This window comes from Leptinotarsa decemlineata, unplaced genomic scaffold, assembly GCF_025532065.1.
Source record: "Leptinotarsa decemlineata unplaced genomic scaffold, Ldec_3_MD MMD2_tig00000505_RagTag_RagTag, whole genome shotgun sequence".
NCBI lineage: Eukaryota > Metazoa > Arthropoda > Insecta > Coleoptera > Chrysomelidae > Leptinotarsa > Leptinotarsa decemlineata.
The window spans coordinates 16298015-16324918 of NW_027412549.1; the positions used below are offsets into that span (position 1 = coordinate 16298015).

The 26904-nt window shown below is 35.8% G+C and overlaps 1 protein-coding gene across 3 annotated transcripts in view; it reads right to left on the reverse strand.

Moving 5' to 3' along the window:
- Positions 1-26904, reverse strand: part of Pde9 (Phosphodiesterase 9) — a 470530-nt gene that overhangs the window by 131539 nt on the left and 312087 nt on the right. For all 3 annotated transcript variants that reach the window (XM_074174076.1, XM_074174077.1, XM_074174075.1), the window contains one exon: positions 16921-17145. In XM_074174076.1, coding sequence (XP_074030177.1) covers positions 16921-17017 — 97 coding nt within the window. In that variant the 5' untranslated portion in view covers positions 17018-17145. The remainder of the gene's footprint in view (positions 1-16920; positions 17146-26904) is intronic.

The following is a 26904-nucleotide window of genomic DNA, read 5'->3' on the forward strand; positions in this document are numbered from 1 at the left end:
AAAACAACAACACTAATAATATTTAGACAACTTTTATTTACTTAATACACAACTACTGCACTGATTATAATTCACTTAGAATACTCGCTTGCTTGAGACTTCGAACTCTCTTACTACTACCTACTCTTGCCGAAGTAACTCGCTCTTTTATAGTAAGATCGATGCATCTAGAATTTCTAGAAATTCCATATCCATTGCGATGTTTCGCTCTTAGGATCGACGATGGAATTCTTTTCGAGACTTTTCCAGTTACCGCCTAGGGAGGCAACACGCGTGTGACGTCATGCTCAAGTAGAGGTCCCTTCGTCGAATTGGGTATATACCAACCAGTGTCTGTTATGGATGTTCTAGAACTTTAACAACTATGCAACTCATAAAACAGTAAGAACTTGAGCAGAACAGGAAAAGACATACTCAAAAAGTCGTGTTTTCTATTATAGTCCAAAACTGTACAACCTAATTCCAATGAACTCCGGAACAATGAAGAAATCTAAAGGATTCAAATATGCCCTCAAGCGATTTATAATCCAAAACTCAAAAAAATTGACATGCACCGAAAAAAGAAGTGTGGATTTCCTAAATTGAATAACAGTTCCTGAACCATTTGTATCTTACATGAGCATATACTCAACTTACATCTTTTTTTTTTGTTTTAGGAATTAAAATTTTATTTTCGGTAATTATCTTAGTAATTAATTTTTGAGATTGTCATATAGTTTCCATAAAATGTAGACACAATACAGGCATTCCAATATCTAGGTGAAAGTTACTCAGCAATTCACTCTGTATTTAGTACGGTGGAAATAGTACACCCGACGCCTTCACCATTTCACATGCTCATACATTCACCATATTTTAGCACGGAAATGTATTTTTAGAAATTTTTTATAATCATTAAAAATTACGAAATTCGTGGAAACAACTACGATATTGTACTGAAAATTCGGTTGTTGCAAATTTGCACTGTAAAACAATATATTTCATAACGGAACTTGGTATCTGCATAGCTCCATTTCCTTGCAGACCTTCTTATTGATAATTTTCATTACCGTTTTCAACATATTCCACTGATTTTTTCATCTTTCTCCATCTCATGTTCTTTCTACACTCTTTGTCAATGACCAACCTGTAGCAAACTGCTTTTTTTTATCATGTGGACAGGAGCCTTTGGAAATTTCATGTTTACAGATCTTTCCGATTGTTATGATATTCAGGAATGTAGTCATACATTTCCAAGGTAGCTTAAGTTCTGCGTAATATCCACATAAGAATTCAATCAAAGCAAAACTCCCGTTTCTTCAGGCAGAGCTTTGAGAATTTTGATACAATTAAAATTTATCAATTGACAAAAGACTGGGAGCAGCTTTGAAGCTTGGGAGTTCATTCTTTCGATAGATATTCATAAAAGACACTTTTATTATCTGGGAATTTTCACGCTTTTTGCCAAAGAAAAGAAGAATGAACGCTTATTAGTAGTTCCTTTCGACAGAGAATGGAATTAGAAACCGAATCGAATGTGTATGAAATTCAGTAGCAGATTGATTGGTTGTGAACTTTTTTCGTCCTTGTTGGAAGATGTATCGCTCGGAATAATTTTTTAACTGTTCTAAAGAAATAATTCTGAATGAAATTTTGCAGAATAGTTAACGGATTGTGAGGAACTGTTTGATCGTTTTTATTCATCTTAGTTATCTTACATATACCAAACTTTTTCTACATTCTTCGCTATACATATTTCTAACTCTTGCGGAGAATGAAAGTCTTTAAGAAAAAGTTACCGGTCATGCTAAAACCAATTATTATTTATTCCCCAGGAATAGCTACATTTAAAGAGGAGGTTTTATTTCCCTCTTGGGGATGATCACTTGATGATCGAAACACATGTCGAGGTGTTGAAATAACGGTTTAGTGTTGGAAAAAAACTCCAGTAATATTCATGACATATATCTTCCAGATGTTTGGAAGGTTGGTAATATAATTCCAATTCAAAAAGAGTGCAACTACCACAATCAGTAACCTATGTCCTATCAGCATTTTGCCCTCATTTTTTTAAATATTCGAGGAAAATGTTTCCCGTCAAGTAAGAGCTTTTCTTGAAGAAAATTGAATACTCCCGTACGAGCAGTCTGAGTTCCGCAAAAAATACGGAACACTGACTGCCCTCTTGGAAGTAATCGATGATCTTGTGAGATTCAGAGATCAATCAAAAACCACCATTTTCGTAATGCTTGATCAAAGTGAAGCTTTCGATTGAGTTAATTTCGACTTACTCATCAGCAAGCTCAAGTTCATAGGACTCGATGACATTTCTCTTAAATGGATGACCAACTATCTCACAGGATGATTACAGAGGGTCAAACTGGATGATTACTCATGGTCATCACTAGAAGAAACAATCTTAGGTGTACCGCAGGGAAGTATTTTAGTACCTATGATGTTATCAGTGTTTATTTTTGATTACTCCACTTCCTTATCATATTGTCAAGTACATCTATACGGCCAATATAAACACAGATTTGCACAAAACATTCCTATACTCGGAGAATCATGGGCTGAAAATCAATCCAAATAAAACTGGCCGTATACAAAGGGTCTCAAAGACAAATAGTAGGAATTCAGTGTATTTTTACGCTCACTCTCGATAACACAGACATTGACTGGGGAGACAGTTCTAAGAATCTTGGCGTAACCATAGATACCTCTTTGTCTTTCCATGAACACGTGACAAACATTTTCAAATTATTATTCTTCAAACTCAAATCGTTATATAAATTCAAGTATCAGTTATCAGAAGAAATGAAAGTCAGGTTAGTTAAAACTCTTATTTACCCCCATATCGAGTATTTTTGTTCGGTGTATTACAATTTTTTTCCGCAATATAACAAGCAGAAGTTACAAAGTATACAAAATGCTTGCATGCGATTCGTATGCTGTATACCAAATGGCGAACATGTCACACCATTTTTGTTAAAAATGGAGGAGCTGAATGTGAGGTACAGAGTCCGATATTTGATGAAAATTTATTTGTTTAAGTTGCTTCACTAAAACACCTAGTTATTTATATAGTATATTAAGCAGGCATTCTGACATACATATAGTCAATTTGAGAATTAATTTATTCAACATACCTAGGCACCCTACTTCCAAATTTCAAGGATGTTTTTCTTATATAGCCCCTTCCTATCTGTATAAAATTTTACCCCTTTTAAATCATAATAATTATCAATTTAAGAAAGAAATAAAAACACAGATCACTGCTCAGTGCTAATTTAAAAAATTTAAAATTCAATGTAAGGTAGTGCAATGAAATTGTTAAATTGACCAAAATAATGTTAAGAAAATTAAGAGTTATTAGCAACTAGATGATATATTATTTTTTCTCTTCTCTATCATTGTTATGATACTAAATAAGTATGTTTATAATCATTTTCTTATACTTACTGTATAATTATTGGAAGGGGTGGAAAATAGCCTTTGGCTAACCCTTTTCCTTTTATGTATAAATGTATTTTTCATGCATAATAAACGATATTATAACTATTATTATTTGTTTTTTTTTCACCGTAGTGTGCGCCGGTCAGGCCCTATCCCCCGAAGCCTCGATACATTCGAGAGGGCGCGCCAGCATTATCAACCAATGACCACTTCCCACACCGTGGGATAAGGGATCATTGATTTCGAGAATCATGTGCCCTGAGCAAGCTCAGTGAGCCAAGAATGACAGCCTTCTGCATCTGTGCGGCTAAGATTTCTGCATTAGTGCGGCAAGCCGGTATGATTTTAAGATTCGAGAGTAGAGAGGACATCATTCCACCAAAGACTCCAATAATCAGAACAACCATATTGACAGAGTGATCTGGATAGAGTCTGCGGAGTTCGAAGAGAAAATCTCGATATTTAATCCGTTTTTCCTCCTCTTTTCTGACGATATTCTTCTCGCCAGTAGCTGAATACTCCACGACAAATATCGTTTTGGTCTTGTGGTCGAGAAGGACTACATCAGGCTTATTAGCTTGTATGAGCCTGAGGGTGACGAACGAATAGTTCCAATAAATTCGTTCCCCACAACGGATACAATATCCTTCGGAGCGTAGGGCAACACCGGTGTCTCGTCAATACCGTAAGAGTGCCGTAGATGGTAATTTAGCACTCTTAGGGCCGCGTTATGTCGATGGATATATGCCAAGACCGCATATGCTGGACATGCTGATAACAAGTGCATTAGAGTTCCGGGCGCCTCGCGGCAGGCCCTGCACCTTATGTCAGGAACCTCTATACACATCACGCGACTGCGGTAGACTAAGGTGTTGAAGACACCATTCTGGCAAGCCATGATGAACCCCTCAGTTTCCGACTTCAGCCCACTCGACCTGAGAAAAGCAAACGTCAGGCGCTTCGATGAGCCAAGGTCTCCAATGAATACTACTGGAGTTTTTTATTCCCAACACCAAATCGTTATTTTTAACACCTCGACACATGTTTCGATCACCGAGTGATCATCTTCAAAGAGGAAGATTAAAACAGTTTTGATTTTCCTCTTTGAAGATGATGACTTGGTGATCGAAACACGTGTCGAGGTGTTAAAAATAACGATTTGGTGTTGGGAAAAAACTCCAGTAATATTCATTACTACAGCAAAGGTTCCAAATAGTGCATCATAAGGTCTCCAATGTTATTGAAGAAGACCCCATGCATTGGCTTATTCTTGTGTCTCCGCAGAAGTAAGGTGATCTCAGCGGCTTTTATCTGAGCATATTGCTGAACGGGTTCCAACTCGATGACAGAGTTGTGGTCACCTCGTTCCGAGTTCATCAGCTGCTCGCGCAGCTGCCCCAAATAGAAATGCTCCAATTCCTGCTCTCTCATGGTCACGGACCATGCAAAGAAGGGGATCCAAGCTCCTGATGACTTTACAGGCTATATCCAGTACCACTCTTGCTCGCCTCACTAGTGACTTCTAAGCAGCCACTAGCATTCGTATCCTATCAAGGCAGTGCTGTTTGGTGGTCAGCAGCACGCCTTGGCTTAGAGTGTGATGGATACGTCGTAGAATGGCGGCTATTTGCCGCACTGCGGGCGTGAAAGGCCTATTGGCCGCCCTATAGTCCATCACACATTGGATACGAGACGCGTGTTGTCTCGCCGACGTGATCTTAGCCTCCATCTTGTGTACACGCCGTTCAATCTTCCGAACCGCAAGGCTGGGATTTCATCTTTCCGATTTGGAAAGCGATTGGACGACGTTATACACGGCGGTGTTGATTTGCCAGATGTCAGCCTCTTCTGTTAGAACACTATGAACCTCCGCATCCAAACAAGCCAATTCTTGTGGCTTCAGGGGCTTAATTCTGTGGAGCGCCCTGCGTGTTCTGATTGTTGTCTCCATTGGTGGTATGGTGCGAGTCTCCTCTCCAGCCGTGCCAACTGGTGGTAGAACTGTCACTTTTGCCACTTCGTTAGCAGACTGCGGAGGAGTTATATAGCCCTGCCGCCGAAGATAGGATACGTAATCCCTCCGGATTACGTATCTCCGGATGTGTTATTATTTTTATTATATCTATTGAGATGTGGAGCTACAGAAGAGACAAAGTTTTTGAAACAACCTCAAACAAATGGAATCTTTCAAATATAATTGAAAAGTGAAAACCTGTCCAAGAACTTTCATAAAACTATTTGTTGAAATTATCTGTTTGGAGTAAGTACCAAATCCATTACAAACTGAGGAAGTTTAAAATATAACGAAATCTGTAGATCGTTTTAATAGTCCCATTTCACGCATGAATCGAACTGGGAAGGCTAAATCTATTTTTATTACTACAATTTTTGAATAATACACAATACAATCTTCTCATATAAAATATGCAGGGGCCTTCCCTGATATGAAATATCTACCGAAAATACTTCGAATATTCCATGAAAGCAATCTGAATAATCTCGCGAATCTGTTGAAGAACAAAAAATATCAAATAATCTGAGGGTCAAATCGATGAAAAGGTTCGACCCTTCATTCACTCGCCCTCGTCATCCGAGGACTATTAAATCTCGTGTAATATTCTTCTGTCTCTTTTTCCATCCGATTGCAAGCTACCGATTACGAAACGATTTTCATCTCAGTCGATTTCAGATACAAACTCACCCTCATTATTGACGAAAGAAAAAATGGAATGTCGGCTTACTTCAAGCGGCTACAGGATTCGATAGGATCTCGGTATTAAGTAAACACGGCTGTTTTTTTTTTAACTCGATACGAGTTTGATCCAGTAATTTTAAGAGTAATTTTGCCTCATACGTGCAATTACGAGTGTTTAATGTTTATAACTATGAAATGTGAAATAATAAGTTGTCCGTTTTGTCCGTATTTATGAGTCCACTTCAAACTGTCATATTTCAGTGAATACTTATTCAGTTCAATGGAAATAAGCGTTATTCGAATCAATGCTCTTTTGCCAACGTGACACAAGTCGATTATTTCCGTCAGCATGAAAATTATGTGACCGGGATTCGATAAAGTCGACAAAGACCGTTATTGCCTGGTCCTGATTGGTTCTACCGGTAAGAAAGTTATCGAAGTGCTTGAAAAGATGCTAGCCGATTGGCAAAAGGTCAGGGGAGTGGTGTTTCGACAGGTGTTTTGATCACTAAGTGATCATCTTCAAGAGGAAGATCAATTTATTTGATCTTCCTCTTTGGTGTTGGGAAAAAAATTCCAGTAATATTCATTACTACACCAAAGTTCTAATATCTACAGGGTTTTAATTGAGTATGTATCATAAATTTAACAAAAGATTCTTTAGGTAATTTCAAGACAAAATGTTCATATATGCATGGGCCCGCAAATCCTTCGTTTTCAAGATACAGGGTGTTAAAATAAAAATAAAAAAAAGTTATTCGTAAAAATCTTAAATATCCTTTACCTAATTTTGTTGTAATTTGGCAAAGGTATTTATAACATTATGGAGCTAATTTAGCCCGAACGTGATGTAATTTATTAAATCCAGTGGCCTCTCGAACGGGATTTGAACGAATATTTTTGACCTAAAAATGTACGCCACTGACTTCTGTGCAATTTTCATTATTTCTTTGGATTGAGCAATTAGAAATACTACTTTTTTGTCTCTTGAATTTCAATGATTTCAATGATGCAACGGCTAGACGGTTGTGTTGAAGTGGAAGGATGCCATTTCCAACACTTAATTTAGTGCAATTCGTTAGTCTAGATGTTAATGTTATTTTATATTTGTTGTTATTGTCACATAATTAGTAAAGAGAAATTGTAGGAATAATAATTTTCAAAAGAAACATTCAATTACCCATATTAATCCTTGTGAGGTCCAGGGATATGCAATTAGGTCGACTTTTTTTTCTTAAAAACTAAGCAAGATACGAAAAAAATTCAGGAAAAAAAGAAGTTGTATTTTCAATTGCTCAATCCAAAGAAATAATAAAAATTGCACAAAATTCAGTGGCGTACATTTTTAAGTCGAAAATATTCGTTCAAATCCCGCTCGAGACGCCACTGGACTTAATAAATTGAATCACGTCCGGACTGAATTCGCTCCTTAATATTACGAATACTATTGTCAATTCACAACGAAATTAGGCGATGGATATTTAAGATTTTCACGAATAACTTTTTTTTTTTAATTTTAACACCCTTTATCTTGAGAACGAAGAATTTGCGGACCTATGTTTATGTGAACATTTCGTCTTAAAATTACCTAAAGAATCGTCTGTTAAATTTATGGTACATACTTAATTACCACCCTGTATACGAGAATACAGTAACATTGTTTCTAGTTACTATAAAAATCCGAATGAAAGAAAATAAAGTTATTCTTAGCTTGAAAAGTATGTTTTCAAACCATGATGAACATGCTCGGGGGTGGAGGGGAAGAGAATGAAGTATATTTGACTTGGAAGGATCGATTGCAGCTTGAGAAATGGTTCTGATACAGATTCTGTGAAACATGTTCTTCCTTACGAATCAGTAGACAGTTGTTCTGAAAATATTGCGGAGAAAATTGAATTAGATAATTTAGAAAACACTTGCTACATGAATAACAAAAACAAATTTTTCATGCAGTTGCAGTTTCGTAAGAATGTTTCATCACGAAGCGATTTCCTGGAGTTGTTGAAGTCCAGTATTAATTTTTGATTCAGTAACACAAAATTTGAATCATCTATTATATCCATAGACTACTCATTCTTCTACCAGTATTTCATTTTGTTGCATTCACCAGTATTTCGTATCAATTCCATTACCCTCTTCAGTTCATGTGAATACAAAATATTTCCGGTGTTTCGAAGGATTACTTAAATTCTGAAACGTATATATGGGTCGTGTTAGAGATACAGATTCGCTGGGGGTAAAGTAAACAAGTGTACACCGAATCCATTCCATTAGCATGACAGTAAAACGAGATAAGAAATATTCCTCGGGATCGCAAGAACGTGTCGCATCATGAGACGCTGAATTGAGTTCCAAACATGAACAATATCTATACAATATATATTCATGAGTTTTTTTCGCAAAACCTGAAAAATACCAGTCGAAATTTTAATAAAATAAGTTGGGTTATATGAAAACTCGATATGATCAAACTGAAGTTTATTTTATTTATTTATTCATTTATTTATTTCATACACCATTCTGCAGGATGGACCCAATTACAGAATAGGGTAAAACTGTGACATTTAAAAATATGTACTTACATAATAAAATTTGTGAATCTATATAATGAAAATGAAAACAGAACTGTCAGCTAAGAAAGGTATCGCATATTACTGGAGCTTTTTCCCAACACCAAATCGTTATTTTCAACACCTCGACACCTGTTTCGATCACCAAGTGATCATCTTCAAGAGGAAGATTGAACTGGAAAAACTTGCAATGCTAACCCTATTTGTACTATACAGGTATAACATACAGGCATACCATACAAATATACCACACATACAGGTATACCACACCTTTGGTGTCTTAAATTGATTTTACAATTTGCCTTATCTATTAATTTTACACTATGTTCTTATGTAATAGTTAGTTGAATCTAATATTTAAATGTTATAGCTATATATTAAACCATTTCCAAGCTATATGAAAATTAATTTCACAATATTGCCTATCTACTTGTCCTAAATTTATTATAACAATGTGTCCTTGTGTAATAGTCTGTAAATCAAATAATATGAATTTAACAAGCTATGTAGTATGCTACTTTGTATTGGTTCGAAATCGTTATTCATAATATTATGTTTACTCATTTTTACACTCTCATAGGCATCTAGTTGCCTGTTTTTGTTAACTTGTCTAACTAATCTTTATGAACTGAAGTCTATGGAATTGTTTTGTTGCAAAATATGATGGGCGACTGCTGATTTTTCAGGTCTTCCATATTTTAAGTGTTCCTTATATCTTACTTTAATAGATCTTTTGTCTGTCCGTAATATTTTGCATCGCAGTCCTTACATTCAATTTCGGAAATTCCAGACTTTTTCAAATTCTCAACTTTGTCTTTTGGACTTCCCAAAAGAGTATAACTTGTTTTGAAAACCACCTTCATACCTAGTTCCTTGAAAATCTTTTCAAAGTTCTTCGTGTATTGATGGTCTGAAACTGAGTTATATTTATGTTGGTTTTTATCCTTTCTGAAAGACGAGATTTCGTTCATTCTTAACCTAAACTTCTTCTTTCCTATTATGTCATCTATGTCATTCTCGGGGGTATTGTAGATGACATAATAAGGAAGGTTAAGAATGAATGAATATATCTCAGTTCCATACCACCTATACACGGAGAACTTTGGAAACATTTTCTAGGAACTAGGTATGAAGGTAGTTTTCAAAGCAAGACATACACTACAGAGCCTTTTGGGAAGTCCAAGAGACAAAGTCGAGAATTCGGAAAACTCTGGAATTTACGAAAGTGAATGTAAGGACTGCGATGCAAAATATTATAGACAGACAAAAAGATCTATTAAAGTAAGATATAAGGAACACATAGCACACTTAAAATACGGAATAACTGAAAAATCAGCAGTCGCCTATCATATTTTGCATCAAAACTATTCCATAGGCTTCAGTTCATTAAGATTAGTTAGACAAGTTAACAACAACACGCAACTAGATGCCTATGAGAGTGTAGAAATGAGTAAACATAATAATATTATGAATAACGATGACGGACCAATACCAAATAGCATACTATATAGGTTGTTAAAATAATGTTATTGAATTTACTGACTATTACATTAGGACACATTGAAAAATAAATTTAGGACAAGTAGATAGGCAATATTTTGAAATTAATTTTTATATTGCTTGAAAATGGTTTTATACAGAGCTATTCAAACTCGTTTCTGTACATGAGGATCTCGTAAACGATAAGAGATAGAGTGTCGGTTGAATCGTGGCGAAATTGCGTATTCAATGATGTTAAAAAATTGAATATAGCTCTTCTGGTTCGGTAATATTTGATTATAGTTGTGTGAATCATTCCCTTTTAAATTACGGCCCTGGAAACTGAGTTGAATAAAAACACAATAGCAACTTTCACGTCTTCCTATGTGCCGTAGAGTTTTAAGAGAGTTTTTTTTTTTATTTTCAGGTACCTATTCATATTTCTTCCATTGCTCTGAGCGTTTTCTACAATGAACTTCGAATAAGAAAAACTTTTATGATTATCTGAAACATATCTACATCAAAAATATATTACAGTGTTTTAATGAAAAATAATGATAGCAATTCGAACATTTATTGGGCCATTGATTTTTTTTGTGTATATAAGTTACTTCATTTCAATTTTCATTACAATTATAGTGTTCGTTTCAGATGCTATAATTGCTATTATTTCTTTCTCTACTCACAATAACACATATCTATCAACAGACTGAAAACGACGAATTCATCTAGCTCATACCTTGCTGTTCAAGGTTTTTTTGTATGTATAAGAATGGAGAGAAATAGGTTTATTCGATTACTGACATATTTCTGTTTGAAAATCTGTTTAAAATCTGTTTTTTCGTTAACCAGCTGTCGCACCCCTACGAACGACAGCCTCAGAAGTCGAAACTTGTGCGAGCTAAAGAATTAACGAGGTCTTACCTTTTAACGTGTGATTCCTAACACGTCCGTACATTGAAAACCCGAATCAGTTCAACAATGAAATGAAAAAACTAGATGAACATTGTAACAACAAAGAAGAATTCCTGGAGGTGTATTTATTTCTTTCTCTGATAACAGTTCAATGCGGGTATTATCTGGGCAAGATTTGACGTTGAAGTCTCTTATTTATCAAAATTATAGAATTTAAATCATATTACGTTCGAATCTATAAAGCGAAAGATTCGAAAAATAGAAAAAAAAAATAGAAAAAAGTGGATGTGACAGTAGAGAGTTCAAATTTCGAGAAAAGGAATGGAACTGGAAAATGAGCATTTTTTGTAATTTCCAAAATAAAATGATTTTTCGTGGATTTTTTGAAAAATGTCAATTTCAGGTTTAGAGTAGCACATGACAAAAGGAAAAAGGCTGTTTTCCATTCATTTTTCAAGCACAAACTTACTGCGCAGTTAAATTTCCATTGTATCTATAAATATAGAAAACTTTATGTCGCCAACTTTATGTGTGACACTGTATACGTTTTTCGAATGCTGGCACTAACCTCAAAAAATGTGAAGGCCCTGAATCAGTTCAGTAGGCCTTCTTTTTATTTTATTGTGTTGGCTCTTTCATGTGCATATAAAACAATATTTCATACTTTCGAATTGTTTTTTTTTTCGTTTTGATTTTCGAAATTACCCTTCGTTACGGACGATGACTCGTAGTTCATACAAATGAGTTCCTAAAAACTGAATTTCTGTTTCCACGAATACTGAAATATTCATGTTTGAAGGTATGAAATTTCTACAAAAAAAAAAGGTTATTTCATTAAAAAAAATATAATTTTAGACGAATGTGTTTCAACGGCATCCATATCAAATCCCAAATAATTCACAGATTCACTTCCTTTGATGAGCACTTCTGCCAGTGAATATTTCATTCAAACAAATTTTTCTCGCGCCTTTCTCGTTTCACATACTTTCAGATGGAAGTGATGAAAAACAGACTTCCCAATCTCGAACTCAGAATCCCAATAAATATAGGAGACTGAATGCCGCGTTTGTATGAATGCATATTGTATGTGGCGCGACTCGAATTCGAAAAGGTTTTATCGGCTTCTGTTGAATTGATCACATCGATGTTCAGATACGTAGGAAATGTCACAAGATGATTGCGTTGAATAACTTGGTTTTGGCCATCTTGCTCTGAAAAAATTCACAGAAAAATGAGAAATGATACTTTCTGTGTTTTTTTTCATGATGATATCCTGCCACGTACCTAGTAATGTAATGTTTATTCACCAAATATAAATAGAAGTTATGCATGGCCGAAACTTTTAACCTATACTTTGAGAACAGTATCCAACATATAGTCCAAGGTATGGAGAATTCCGAGCCATGGTTCAATTTGGATAATAATTTATATTTGCCCCTCAGCACCTTCAGATCGATTACCTTAAGAGATTTGAATGATATAATTGGGTCATTAGATGATAAATGTAGTATCCATGAAATCTTGAATTCTAAAATGTTAAAGCAAGTATTTGAAACAGCTGGTCATGCAATCCTCAATTTAATCAATACATCGCTCCAGAATGGTCAATTGCCCGAATTATTGAAAATAAGTACCATTATACCCATACCTAAAGTTACAAACACTATAAAAGTGTGAGTGAATTCAGATTTATCAATATTTTAGCGCCAATAGAGAAAGTTTTAGAAATAGCAATACCTATATAATCAATTATTAGACTCTATTGACAAAAATCAAATCCTGTTTAGCAATCAGTCTGATTTTCGAACATTTCGAACATTCTTGTGAATCCAATCAAATGAAATCAAAGCATGCTTTATTATCTGAAGAATAGAATTCTTATTGACAAAGCTCCTAAATATAATAGTACATAAATCCTAACTGCTTAAAATGAGCAGGAAGTCATGATAATTAAATGAAATTAAAATTATGCAAACCAATATGGATCGTCGGATATATATATATATATATATATATATATATATATATATATATATATATATATATATATATATATACCGGGTGTCACACATTTTATGTGACAGGCAATATCTGGTTTGTTGAAGGAGATACACAAAAATGTTTCATACAAAAGTTTTAGGAGTTCATAAGAGATATATTTTGATATAATTTTTAAATATACAGGGTGTTTGGTGTAGGTGCTACAGACCAAAATTCCATTTTTTAAAATAGAACGCCCTGTATATCATTACATATACAGATGCTACGTTAAATTCTGATATCATTTCATGTTTGGTTTTTGAAATTCGGTTACGGTGTTTTTTGAGTTATTGCACTTTTCCTTAAATATAAAGTTTCAAAAAAAAACTATGTATATCATACCTATACCTAGTTAAGTATAGGTATGATATACATAGAAAGAAAGCAAATTTCAGCAGCTTTCCGAATTTTCAATAATATACAGGGTGTTCCATTCAAAATAATCAAATTTCAGCAACTTTTTCAAGCAAACGAAAAAACTGTATTTTTTTACCACCCTGTATTGAAGTAACGGAGATTAGGCTGACGTGTGGGAAGTGTCCAAGTATCACCTAACTCCAAACCAAATTTTGATATCATAGTATTTCTTAACTAAAAGATATCGGCATTTTTAGAAGTCATGATTTTCGAAGAAAAAAATTGAAATTAATTTTTATTTCAAAAACGGTAACAGATATGTATAGAGAAATATCAAGAAAAGTTGTCGGGCAATTGTTGGAGATTCCAAAAATAATATTATATACAGAGTGTTCCTTTTGAAAAATCAAAGTTGCTACTGCTTTCTAATAGAAGCGGCAACACCGCATTGTCAAAAATATTTTGGTTGGCTAGAGAATGTCCGAATATGCCCTCCATTAAATTTTCAAAGTGATCCGTTGTCTGGTTCACCAGAAACGTCTAATGTGCCATCCACCGTGAATCAGCCTGTATAACACATCCTACCGGTACCTTATGTTAAAATTTCCGCCTGTCTGACCTGTATAAGCTGCTGAACAGTCACCACATTTTTGTCTATATATGCTCGATTTTTTCCACTTATCCCTTTTGGGTTTTGCGTTGAAAAACATGTTATAGTTCATTATGTTTTTGGAGATCTTTCTCGAATAGCTCATGCCAGCATATTTCTTAGATTCTTTGGGTTCATCATTTAGATATAGTTCATTCCTGATCAATTTTTAGTTTTTATTGGGGATGATTTTCTCAATCGAGTTAACTGGATTATGATTATTAGATGCTACCTACTTTATGATCTTCATTGTTTATTGAAAAGCCTTCTCTGATGAAGGAATAATGAATGCTCTATATATCATCGATCTCAGTGCAGATAATATAAACTATATGATAATGAACTGAAAGAATCCATGGGAATTGTACAGTGCGTAAAATTGTTTTTCTTATATATTTCGAACAGAAATTTATAATGAATGTTTGTGAAAGTAATATCAAGAAAGTTGATGCTATTGTTTGTCCAATTCCGATCATGAATTTTCTCTTTAAGTGGAGAGTGTTGGGGAAATTCAGGAACTGATCTATTTATTGGAACTGCATCAACAAATATGATTATATTCCTAATTCACTGATTTATTTGTCTCGTCCAACCGTCAAAACTCACCAGAATCACCATATATCTTGCACGAGAATGAATTGTGTTTCTGCGATAAGACAGATATGCGTGTTTTGTAAGTTGTTCATAAAATATCTACTATCTACAATTGTCTTCGGGTTATAACCAGACTCATTTCTCCAAAATCTGAATATTTATAGGTCATTCGAGTGCTTTCACCTATCCCCTCTTCCCTCTCTCTGCTTTATCGGTTTTAGCGGGAGCTGACCTTTTGGCGGGAGTTCGTCGTGTTCCGTTGTTTATAAGTTTCAAAATGTTGCGTATCTCTACGCAACATATGGACAACATGTTGGGCAAAATATATGCGGCTTCTTTGAATTTTCTCCTAAACCAGTGTTCCTCCTTGTGAATGATTTCAGCTTGAGCTCACTTGATGTTATATTGATGAGTGCAAACATGCTCTGCTATTCCTGATTTGCTGGTTTCTCCTCGCTGTGTGTGTTTCTTGTAATCGTTAATGCAAACTTTCAATGGCCTCTTAGTTTCACCGATGTATGATTCTGCGCACTTGCAGGGTATACGGTATGCGCAATTCTTGGAATCGCAGTCCGCGTTTGTTAGCCTGGTTTTCGTGAGGCTGCTACGGATAGTGTTCCCAGATCAGAAGGTTCCGATGTTATACTTGGACCCAATTCTTCTTATCCTTTCCGACAATCCTCTGATGTATAGGAGTTCAAGTACTGGTTATGGCGGCTTCTCTTCCTTGTGAGGCTCTTGCTGTCTTCTAGCTAAAGTCAGATCCACCATCACTTTGGAGTAACCATTTCATTGAAGGTAATTTTTGATGATACCTAGTTCCTTTTCGAAACCTTTCTTTGTATTACAGAGCCCACAAGAAGCCCCGAGTCTGCTTGAGATACGTGGACGACATCTTCATAATATGAAATCATGGGAATGCAGAACTAGACACTTCCCTGAAGCACATCAACAACGTAAGTCCTTCCATCACATTCACAGTGGAAAAAGAAGTCCACAACGAATTGCCATTCTTAGACGTATTGTTGAATAGGAACGACACTAAATGGGAAACATCTCTATACCGAAAACCCACTCACACGGGACAGTTTCTGAATTAGGAATCCAATCACCATCAATCGACTAAGAGAGAAATCATCAAGACTCTACTGGACCGTGCTGTAATACAAAGTGAGGTCTCGAAAAGGAACTAGTCATCATTAAAAATGACCTTTAACGAAATGGCTATTCCAAAATGATGGTGGAACAGGCTTTAGCACAGCAAGTGCTTCACAAGGAAGAGAAGCCGCCATAACCAGTACTTGTACTTTCCTACATCAGAGAATTTTCGGAAAGGATAAGAAGGATTGGGTCTAAGTAAAACATCAGAACCTGCTTCAGATCTGGGAACATTATCCGTAGCAGTCTCACGAAAACCAGGCCACCTAACGCGTACTGCGATTCCGTGGATTGCAGAGGTCATTGAAAGTTCGCATTGTCTAGCACAAGAAACCCTCTCAGCGAGGAGAAAGCAAAAAATCAGGAATAGCAGAGCATGTTTGGACTCATCAACATTACATCAAGTGTGCTCAAGCTGAAATCATCCACAAGGAGGAACACTGGTTTAGGGGAAAATTCAAAGAAGCCGCATATATGTTACCAACAACACATTAAGCCAAGCTGGCGTAGAGATACGCAACATATGCATACGTAACTCCCGCCAAACGGTCATCTCCCGCTAAAACTGATGAAACGAAAAGAGGGAAGAGGGGATAGATGAAAGCACTTGAATGACCTTCAAATAGTCAGATCTCGGAGGATTAGGTCCAGCCGTCACCCGAAGACCATTGTGGATACTAACAATCGAAGCGTCGTGAAGTAACTTGGCTCGGAATCTTTGTATTTTTCAATTTGCATTTCTTCTTAATACTTTTTTTCAATTTTCATCTGTGTTAATATTAATTTTTTTTAAATTTTTTGGTTGTGGCTTGTACTTTATTTAATGGTAATTTTTTTGCAGTTTCTTTCAGGTATTTCAAATCAGTTCATTGTCAACCACATTCAAACCAAAGACCTTTCATTTTACGTCTGCTGCAGCTGCAGACGAAACTTCAGGCCTAACAACCTGCCGGCCTTGGCCAAAAAACCCAGAAAAAACAAATGATTTGATAGATACCGGCCGTGAAATCCCACACACCATGAATTACCTTTTATCTGATCTGATGGCGTGTCAGATCGAAAGAGCGCAGTCTCGTGGCGCGGCCCCACGCTGAAGTATATCTGCACCGTCGTGGGGAGGTCCATGTGCGATGATGCGCTGAGCACCGACTCATGGCTCAAGCGGCCCCAACGTACCCCGTTGGTGACGGCGTCTCTCGTCTTCTCTCTCAAATGGTGTCGGTTTTCCCGCCTTGATGGGTACCATGTTTCTCCTGGAATAAATCAACTTGGTTAGTACTCTCAACTGTCGTTATTTGTTTGGAGTGAGCATCATAGGCTGCTCCGAGGAATACATTTCAGGTTTTTTCAAAAGCCGTTGAAATATTTTTATGTTGGCAATGTCCAGACAAAAAATTGTGTTGGTAATAGTGTGTAAACAAAAACGGAAAAAAGAAAAGAAAAGAATAAGAAAGTAACTTTTGGTTGTTAGTTATTTTTGACTCAACATTTAACCTGAAAACTAAAGCAATCAATTGAAAATAAGTAAGGAAAACTAAATATTCGTAACAGGTTATGGGCCCAGTGATGCCAAATATCACTGTTTGTTATACATTTGTCAATGTATAACAATAATCTGACGATTTCGTTCTGACGCAAACTCGCGGCCATTATTATAATGTTCAAAAAAAATTTGCCATTTTGAATTACTTAAGCACGTCAGATTAAGATATATATGGTTCATATTTATGTTTTAGACGTGCAGTCTCATAATCTGACGATTATCTAGAGGGATTCACCCGATCAGACAAAAAAAATATGTTCAATTAATCGAAAAGCTCAGGAGATAGCATGCAAATGAATAAGTTCATGTTTTTTAAGTAGAATACTTGTATTTATGAGAAAAACATTTTTTTTGTTTGTTATACATTGGTCAAGATACGTCGACCCAAGCGGTCCATTGTGACAAAGAAACGATGATGTCCAACAATGATGCTGCTCTCATCAATTTTCCAAGACTGTCAAATGCTGAATTATATCAGCACTGGAACTTTAATATGATGCTTTTACTCAAAACTAAGAAATTGTGGAAGATTGTGAGTGGAAATGAAAAGCTTTCAGCAGTGGAGTCTGATGCAACAAAGATAGAAGAGTGGCTCTACAATGATGCAAGAGCACAAAGCCTCATCTCCAGAACTGTTGATAAAACAGTGAAGTCCCACATCCTCACTTGTGAAACCTCAAAAGAAATGTACGACACATTGCAATCATTATATCGTCGTGACTATAGTCAGCTAAAACAACAATTGCTGATGGAATACCACACGTTTGTATATAATAAATCCAAAGACATGATGCAGAATATTAGTCATCTGAAGAATATTACATTCAGACTTAAAGAATTGAAAGAAGAAATTTCCGAAACCATGTAGATTGCTAAAGTATTGGCTGTCTTGCCCATTAATGACTACTCGGTGTTCAGAACTACCTGGGAATCAACCCCTGAAGCTGAAAAACCTTTGGAAAAATTGATCCCAAGATTGATATCTGAAGAAGATAATGTAAACAAGATGGAACAGAATTCCTCAGATGACTCTAAAGCAGAGTTTGCTGCTATCAAGAATAAAAATAATGGAAACCCTAACAAACAGGGGAAGATTGTTTGTCACAAGTGCGGTGAACCAGGATACATTAAACCAAAATGTCCGAAGAAGAATTGGTGTAAGGAATGTGGAGAAAATAATCACAGTGACGAAGAGTGTCTCAAGAAAAGGACAAAGGTGAAATATAAACAGTCTTTTGCTCCTTGTACTTACTGTAAACTAACCAACCACCCTGAGTTTGATTGCTTCTTCAAAGATCAAAGTAAAACTAACAATGAAAAAGAGGCTTTCCTAACTGAAACCACTCTTGGTTTAAACAATGAAGAAATGGCCTGTTCAACTGAAACTGCTCTTGCAGCTCTTAACAATGACTCATGTGTGTATTGTGTAGATAGTGCTTGCACTACTCATCTCACCAATTCGAAAGAAAATTTGAGTGACATTGTAAATACTGTGATCATCATCTCTAGTGCAAAGAAAGGTGTTGTCATGAAATCTACAGCTAGTGGAAATGTATATTCGGAAGAACTGATACTCAAAACTGTGTGCTACGTTGCTGATCTCACCACAAACCTGCTATCTGTAAATGTGTAGTTGATAACGGTGAAGAAGTGAGATTCAAGAAAGGAAAAGTAGATATTTTGAAAGATGATAAAATTATAATAACAGGTACACAAATAGAAAATGCATTGTTTGTTGTGAATCTAAGAAAACAAGCAGAAGTCAATGTTGCAAATAAAAATGAAATAATGGAATGGCACCGTAAATTGGGTCATGTTGGTCTTTTAAATCTCAAGATAATCCCTGCTTTGTGTCAGGAAGTGCCAGCACACATAACCAAATGTGAAGATAAAGTGATATGTGAAATATGTGCTGTTGCTAATATGAAAAGAAACCCCTTCAACACCAAGAGACAAAGAGCAACGAGATGTCTACAAATTATTCACACTCATTTATGTGGCAAAATCTCTCCCCCAACCTTTGACGACAAGAATTACTTTATGACATGCACTGATGATTATTCACATCATGTTACTGTCACTTTTGATTGATTTTTTCTCTATACGAGCATTCTGATGTGTTAAATTTATGTATTTTGTGATACTTTGTTTATATACACTTCATGTTTCACATTGATGACTAATATCATTATAAAAATGTTTACCACGACACACTAGAATGAATATTTATTGAGATATGACACTACAAAAACTTATGACAGTTAAACGGACAAAACGTTTGAAACAACCAATTCAACCAAGTGTTTCTGATCCTGAATATAACGGAATGCAGCAAGAATTAAGTTTTTCACACAGACAGTGACAAACCGCCGTCATTGTCTTAGCTTCCGCTACACCGATAATTGTATCCTCATTCAACACTTCGGAAATGCCTAGGAACGTCTTTCTCAAGAATTTTCCGCCAATCGTTTCTGTTTAGAACATTCCGACTAATTGGAAATCTATTGTTGCCGAGTCTCGTTCTCGCTGTCTCCCTGGATACTTCGTAGAAAATGAGATAGAAACGGCATGCAAATAGAAATTCGAGTATAGTTTGAAATGGAATCTCTTTATCAACGAATAAATAATGGAACAAACAAAACACAACAAATGAATTGCGGATAAATTATAGAAAAGTAGTTTCCGTTCCTGATTGATTGAAAATTTCAATGAGATGAACTGGTGTCACAGAAAGATTGTTTGATAATTTGTTTAACATTTCACAAATCAAAACCTTCCACTGTCTCTGTCTGCCTGTCTGTCTGAGCACAATAAACTCAAAAAAACTAGCTAACAGATTTTCAAACGGTTTTCACCAATAGCAGGGGAGCCCACGATGCAAAATGGGAATTTACTCGAGCGTCATTGAGACATATTAGGTTGCAAAGCTTAGATGATAAGAAGGAAAAAATGTTATATAATATATACCTTTTCATCGGTGGGGGATGCGGCTATAAATTTTTAAATATGTAAAAAAATACTGTTGCATGGGCATACTCCAGCGCGTCAGATATTGATAGCATCAATGTCCTACGTATTTTTATTAATGTTCGTATGTTAATCTGATCCTTTGCATGATGCGGGTGGTTGAACGTAAGGGTTAAGAGTGAAAAGAAAACAGATTTAATCGAGCGCGTCAGATTTTATAAGGGGGTGTTAAGTGCAACAAAAAAAAGCTCTCATTCAGTATGCTGACTATTTCGATCTGACGCAAACTCCCAGCCATTATTATAATGTGCAAAAAAAAATTCGCCATTTTGAATTACTCAAGCGCGTCAGATTAAGATATATATCGTTCCTCTTCATGTTTTAGACGTGCTGTCTCATAATCTGACGATTATCTAGAGGGATTCGCTTAACCCATTAACGCCCACAATAATTTTTTCTGTAAATTTTGATAATAATTCGTTCGAGAGTTCTTTCACCTTTGTTTTCATAATTGAATATTGTCATTTCTTCATTTGACAGATATAAGTGTAAATTTTTGATGTATGATATATCGAACGGTGGAAATCTAAGATATGCAAAATCAATTAATGATGGAAAAAACATTCATTGAAACATATGAGAGTACGTGCGGAAAGTTATTTCTCATGGTATGAACGGAAGCAGGAATCTGGGTGAAGTCCGACATTGCATTTCAGACACACAAATTTACAACATTTTCCACATTTTGCGCATCGCCTTTGAGTTTCGTTTTTGTCGATCAAGTGATTTTTGCCATCCAATCGAATTAAGTCAGGAATCTTTGACAATAGTATGGAAGAACAATAGTATGGATAGAACAATTCTTCTTATGAAGTCTAACAGTGGCATCGCCCCGTTCGTCGAACATCTTCGATACAAATACCACATGTTTACTACTGCACCATTCAAACAAAATCGAAAAAAGGGCCAGTACCATTTTTTAGACTTCATTTTAGATCTGTAGAGGCCACGCATTTAATCAAATCGGTCTACTCCTCCCATTCCCTTATTGTAAAAATTTATAATTGATGGTTGCTCCACCGCAATCTTTAATCTTTCCTTTTTGGACCAACGCGTGTACGAACTTTTTGTTTTCGAAATGCTTTCATCATTCAGGTTGGTTGCCACGTTCACTTGACTGTTGTCATGCCAACGTGTAAGTGTTATATTAGCTTTCGTACAAAGTGAAATGGGATCCACGTTTTTCCTTTTTCAATTATTTCAGGGGAGCTTTTCCACTCTGTCGGATCGTATTGTTCCAACACCATACAGTTCATGTTTACTTAGCGTTTCAAGTGAAGGAAGAGAATTGAAGTAGTTGTCAATGAAGACGATGGTTTTTCTGGGTGTGAAGTTTAGACAAATTTTCTCAGCAACAGTGCTTCCTAACGTTTTTCCTTCCAGTTTATCACCAGAAACCAAATATGGTTCAAATTTGATGAGATAGCCATCTGAAGTGGTCAGACACCAAAATTTGAAACCAAAACGAATCGGTTTACCGCGTATGAAGTGTTTCATGCTGTGTCTCCCGTTATACGGCTCCATTGCTTCATCCAATGAAAAATGTGTTCCTAGTGGCTGAATGCATTCAGTAAAAATTCGATTCAGATGATCAATAAGTGGTCCCATTTTTGCAAATTTATCGTTTTAATCAATGGTATCGTTATTACAAAAATGCAAAAACCTATGGATGATTTCAAATTTGTTTCTTGACATCGTGTTGCTGACAAGTGGGTTGTTTTCCAATACATTCGTCTGGATGCAACTGGAACGTAACCAGATGGAATAAAGATTGCAAAATATTGATACAATTCCTCCACAGTTACGAAAAAAATATAAAAACCCTTTTTCAATGCGTATCTATTTGATTCTTGGAACATGAAATACATAAATGTATCGATACAAAATATTTCCACAATCACATTCAACACTTTCAGCCTACAACTATGTTCATAATGAATGAATACGATGATTTACAACACAGTCAAATTAGCTTTGTTGACAAAAACCTAACTTCAAATGAACGTATAATTAAATATACGGTGGGAGCTAATGGGTTAATCTGACAAAAAAAATATTCAATATTCAATTCATTGAACTTAATCAATTGAAAAGCTCAGGAAATGGCATGCAAATAAATAAGTGTATGTTTTTTAAGTGACTAACGTTACTGCAGTTTCGTCTTATAAGGACATTTTTGAACTCATATATTGTATAAGTTTGAAAATGTCATTATATATTGTGTAAGTTTGAAAATGTCCTTACAGGACGAAACTGCAGTAACGTTAGTTACAAATAAAAGTGGTAAAAAACATAGAAAGTTCAATTTCTCTTTTCTTCATTATGATTTCCTAACACGTAGTAACGGCTACATCCATCAATTAATTGATTAATTAACCATCATCTTCATCACGAACGAGTCTCTGTGGTCAGCTGTGATGGCGTCATGACAACAGAATTCAGAGTGGGGACGGAGTGAGATAGTAATAGATAGAGAAAAAGTTGATAGAGAATAGAGGAATAGAAACTCGGAGAGGGGAATTTTTGTTAATTCGGCTTGCGGAAATCGTCAGATTATATATTTTTCGGTATCCTTGAATTATTTCCTTCAAAATAAAGAAAATTATCAACGCTCGAGAATGTCAAAATGTCGTTATTTTTTCACAATTTTGCTGCCCTCCCCTTTCTTTACGTCACTGTCAAATTGTCAGATTACTGGGATATACACTTTTCAGCAGGTTATCAACTCACCCTACTTTAATCTGATGCGCTCGAGAATTTCTGATTTTTTTTTACCAATCTTATCCTTTATCCCTCACAGGCGGCCTTATACATGGGGCTCATATTTGGTGGAGGTACTTAACCGGGTACAAGGTATACCCCTGTATATTGATACTGCCGCGCTTTAGTAAATCCCGGAGTCTGTGCTTGGGCTCCCCGATTACAACAGACAGTAACTCAAGAGAAACTTTAATGTTAAAGTGTATCAATAATTTGTGTGGATTTGTTGAAATATGACGATGTTATGCGGGAGAAGTCGGAGAGTTGGTGCTCTCCTGCAAGATTCACCAAAAGTGCTGCCTCATTTGAAATACAACAAAATGAATCACTGTTCATTGTTTTTCTATCGCAGGTCTATGGAAAAGTCTGTGATAGTATATGTCTATTCCTTTAAGATGATCATATCCAAACAAAACGGGCAACCCTGAATAACTTTTGGTACAATGATTTTCAAGGAAAATAAAAAAACCGTCAACAATAGTATACAGGGGGACACATTTTGAAATATTCACATTTGATGTTACTTCCCCTATCGCACCCCCAGGGCATGTCACCAATTTTTTATGGTTCAGGAGCTATACTCTATTTGAGTTGAAAACGAGCCAACCTAAATAAGTTTTGAAAAAAAAAAGAGATTTTTTATCACTTCTTGAATCAAAATCTGATAGACAATGAGAAGGAAAACATTTTCTGTAGTAAGTGTTCAAAAACGTTTCCACCAACTTCCATACAATGGTACAAATGTGCTCTCATTGCCGCCTTTACATGGTTGAGAATCTCGGGAGTTATTTCTCAGCAATGCCTCATGATATTCTCTTTCAAATATTCTATTGTCGTTGATTCTATCTCATACACTTTGGACTTCGAATGACTCCATAGAAAGAAATATACAGGAGTGAGATCCGGAAACCTTGGCCATTCTAAAGGACCTCTTCTGCCAATCCAGCGACCAGGAAAATGTTTATCCAAAAATTGTCGCAATGAAGCTGCATACTGAGGACGTGTAACATCCTGCTGAAATACTATTTCGTTAACGTATTCTAAAAATATATATATATATATATATATATATATATATATATATATATATATATATATATATATACCTCATTCTATAATTTGAAGTATCTGAATGTCAAGTACCTGATTTTTTACCTGAGTTTGTAATGAATTCATTTACCTGAGCTTATGTTCCATTTTCCACATTTGAAAACATATTTAGTAACGGAGAGTTATTCAATTTCAAATGATCATTCAGTAAATTACCTGAATTCCTGAATCTATTGATTTCTAAACATTCATGAAGAATTGAGTTTCAAACTCTTCTCTTCTAAATGTGACACATCGTATCCATGATTGAACTCATGTCCTTCTGCTGAAAGGTGGTTTGCAAATGAAAAATTGGTCTTTCTATTTACAAAACTACTTCTATGCTCTTTAATTCTTTGGGAAAATGTTCTTCCTGTTTGGCCAATATATAGCTTTGGACAAGAACCACAAGTCAGCTCATATATTCCTGATCTATACGACACCGAAGTTATGTCTTCATTGTTTTTAATAAATTTACTTAGATTATTATTCGTTCTGTAAGTTACGTTTACGCCTTCTTTCATTAAAAAACGGGCAATATTCCTGGTTGGTTCACCCAAAAATGCCAATGTCCTATAACTGACGTTATCGCATCTTGAATATGGATAGACCCGGTCCATGGCTTGCTTTTGTAGTTATTTGTAAAGAATGGCGTTTATAATATTTACCTCATAATCGTTAATAACCGCGATTTGTTTGATCAAATTCAGCTCTTTCTGGAAATCCCTATCAGACAGCGGAATATGAAATTAAGACACGCCAGAGGAAGCCATTGTATGGCGAAACACGTGTTGCGTTTTTGTAAAACTGTCTAGTGAAAATCACACAATAAAGTGTTTTTAGAATACGTTAGTTATGGAATTTCATCAAGTATCGGCTAATTCCATAATACACTATTTTGTTTTCGAATAAAGTCATATCCTCCTCAATCTCCCTATTATTGCACGGTATTATTCGATTCTCCAGTATATCCAAATATTCATCACAATTCAAATTATCATCGATGAAAAAGGGTCCTATGATGTGGTCACCTAAAATTCCTGCCCAAAGATTCAGTTTTTGAGGTCGTTGGGTATGAACTTGATGGTATGAATGAGGATTCGTATCACTCCAATATCGACAATTTTGCCGATTCACCTGCCCATTCAAACAAACCGTACTCGTACATTCATCCGAAGAACAAATTTCATACAAGAAAATGAGCCTCGTCGCTGAACACAATTTTTCGATAAAAATGTGGATATTCCTTCAACTTTGCCAGCTCCCATTCACCAAATGTTATATATTGTGGGAGGTCGTGTGGCTTTAATTCTTGCACCAGCTGTATCTTATGAGGTTTAACACCCAAATCCTTCCGCAAAATTTTCCGCGTAATGGAGTAACAGAGGCCCAATTGTTGCGAGCGGCGGCGAATCGACATTTCACGGTTATCACGAACACTGGCGGATACAGCCGCAATATTTTCTTCGGTCCTCACTCTACGTGTGCGTGTTGGTGGTTTGATGTCCAATAATGTAATGCAAAATTTTCCGCGTAGTGGAGTAACAGAGGCCCAATTGTTGCGAGCGGCGGCGAATCGACATTTCACGGTCATCACGAACACTGGCGGATACAGCCGCAATATTCTCTTCGGTCCTCACTCTACGTGTGCGTGTTGGTGGTTTGATGTCCAATAATGTGAACTGGGTCCGAAATTTGGTCACTCGCTTCCGAATAGTTCCCTCGGTAGGCCGACGAAACTGCCCATAAATTGGAAGAAGTGCACGATGCATTTTCTTCACCGAACATGAATTTTGATAATAAAATTCAATGATTTGCAAGCATTGTTCATTCGTAAGTCGAATCATGGTTAAATTATAGGCCAAACTGAACAATGACAATGACACAAGACACGATTCACGCGTAATCTGTCAAAAACAGTGTTGCCAAAAAGATACTCATTAGGTTCTTTGTATAACGTAAATAGGCATCAATAAAGGAAATCAGGAATTTCCACTCCCCAAGGAGGAAAAATAGGAGTTCAAAGATTGTATTGAATTTCGTTAGTTTTGAAGTTGGAAACCTGAAGTTTTGGATTGATAAAAAATTATTGTACTTAATTGTTTAGAATAATCTGTGTCGAAACTCAATGTGACAAACCAAATTCTACGCGAGTGAAGCCGTGAGCAACCACTAGTCATCACTATATGAAAACTTGAAAGTTCTGCTTCTTCATGAGTACATATTTTCTTTTCCTCTTTGTCAATTTTCAGGAGGTTCATTAGTCAACGTACGCGTTTATAATTGTCAGTCATTATTTGCACCTCTCTCTCTCTCGGTATACGTATGTTTTCCAAGTTGAAACCGGATTATGAATGGGAATGAATATATTCCTGGAAAACTCGCGGAATATTTGAAAATGGAAATGAAAACTTTCTTGTCACGCTCGCTCTTACATTCTGGACATGTGGATATGCCGGAAATGAATTATTTGCACTGTATTCCAAGCGTTAGATAAATCATGCGATTTTAATGGCATTCAATTCGAACCACATCTGGCTGATGTTTCAGAAAATTTTTCTTGCTAAGTGGAAGTTTATGTTTCATATGCACT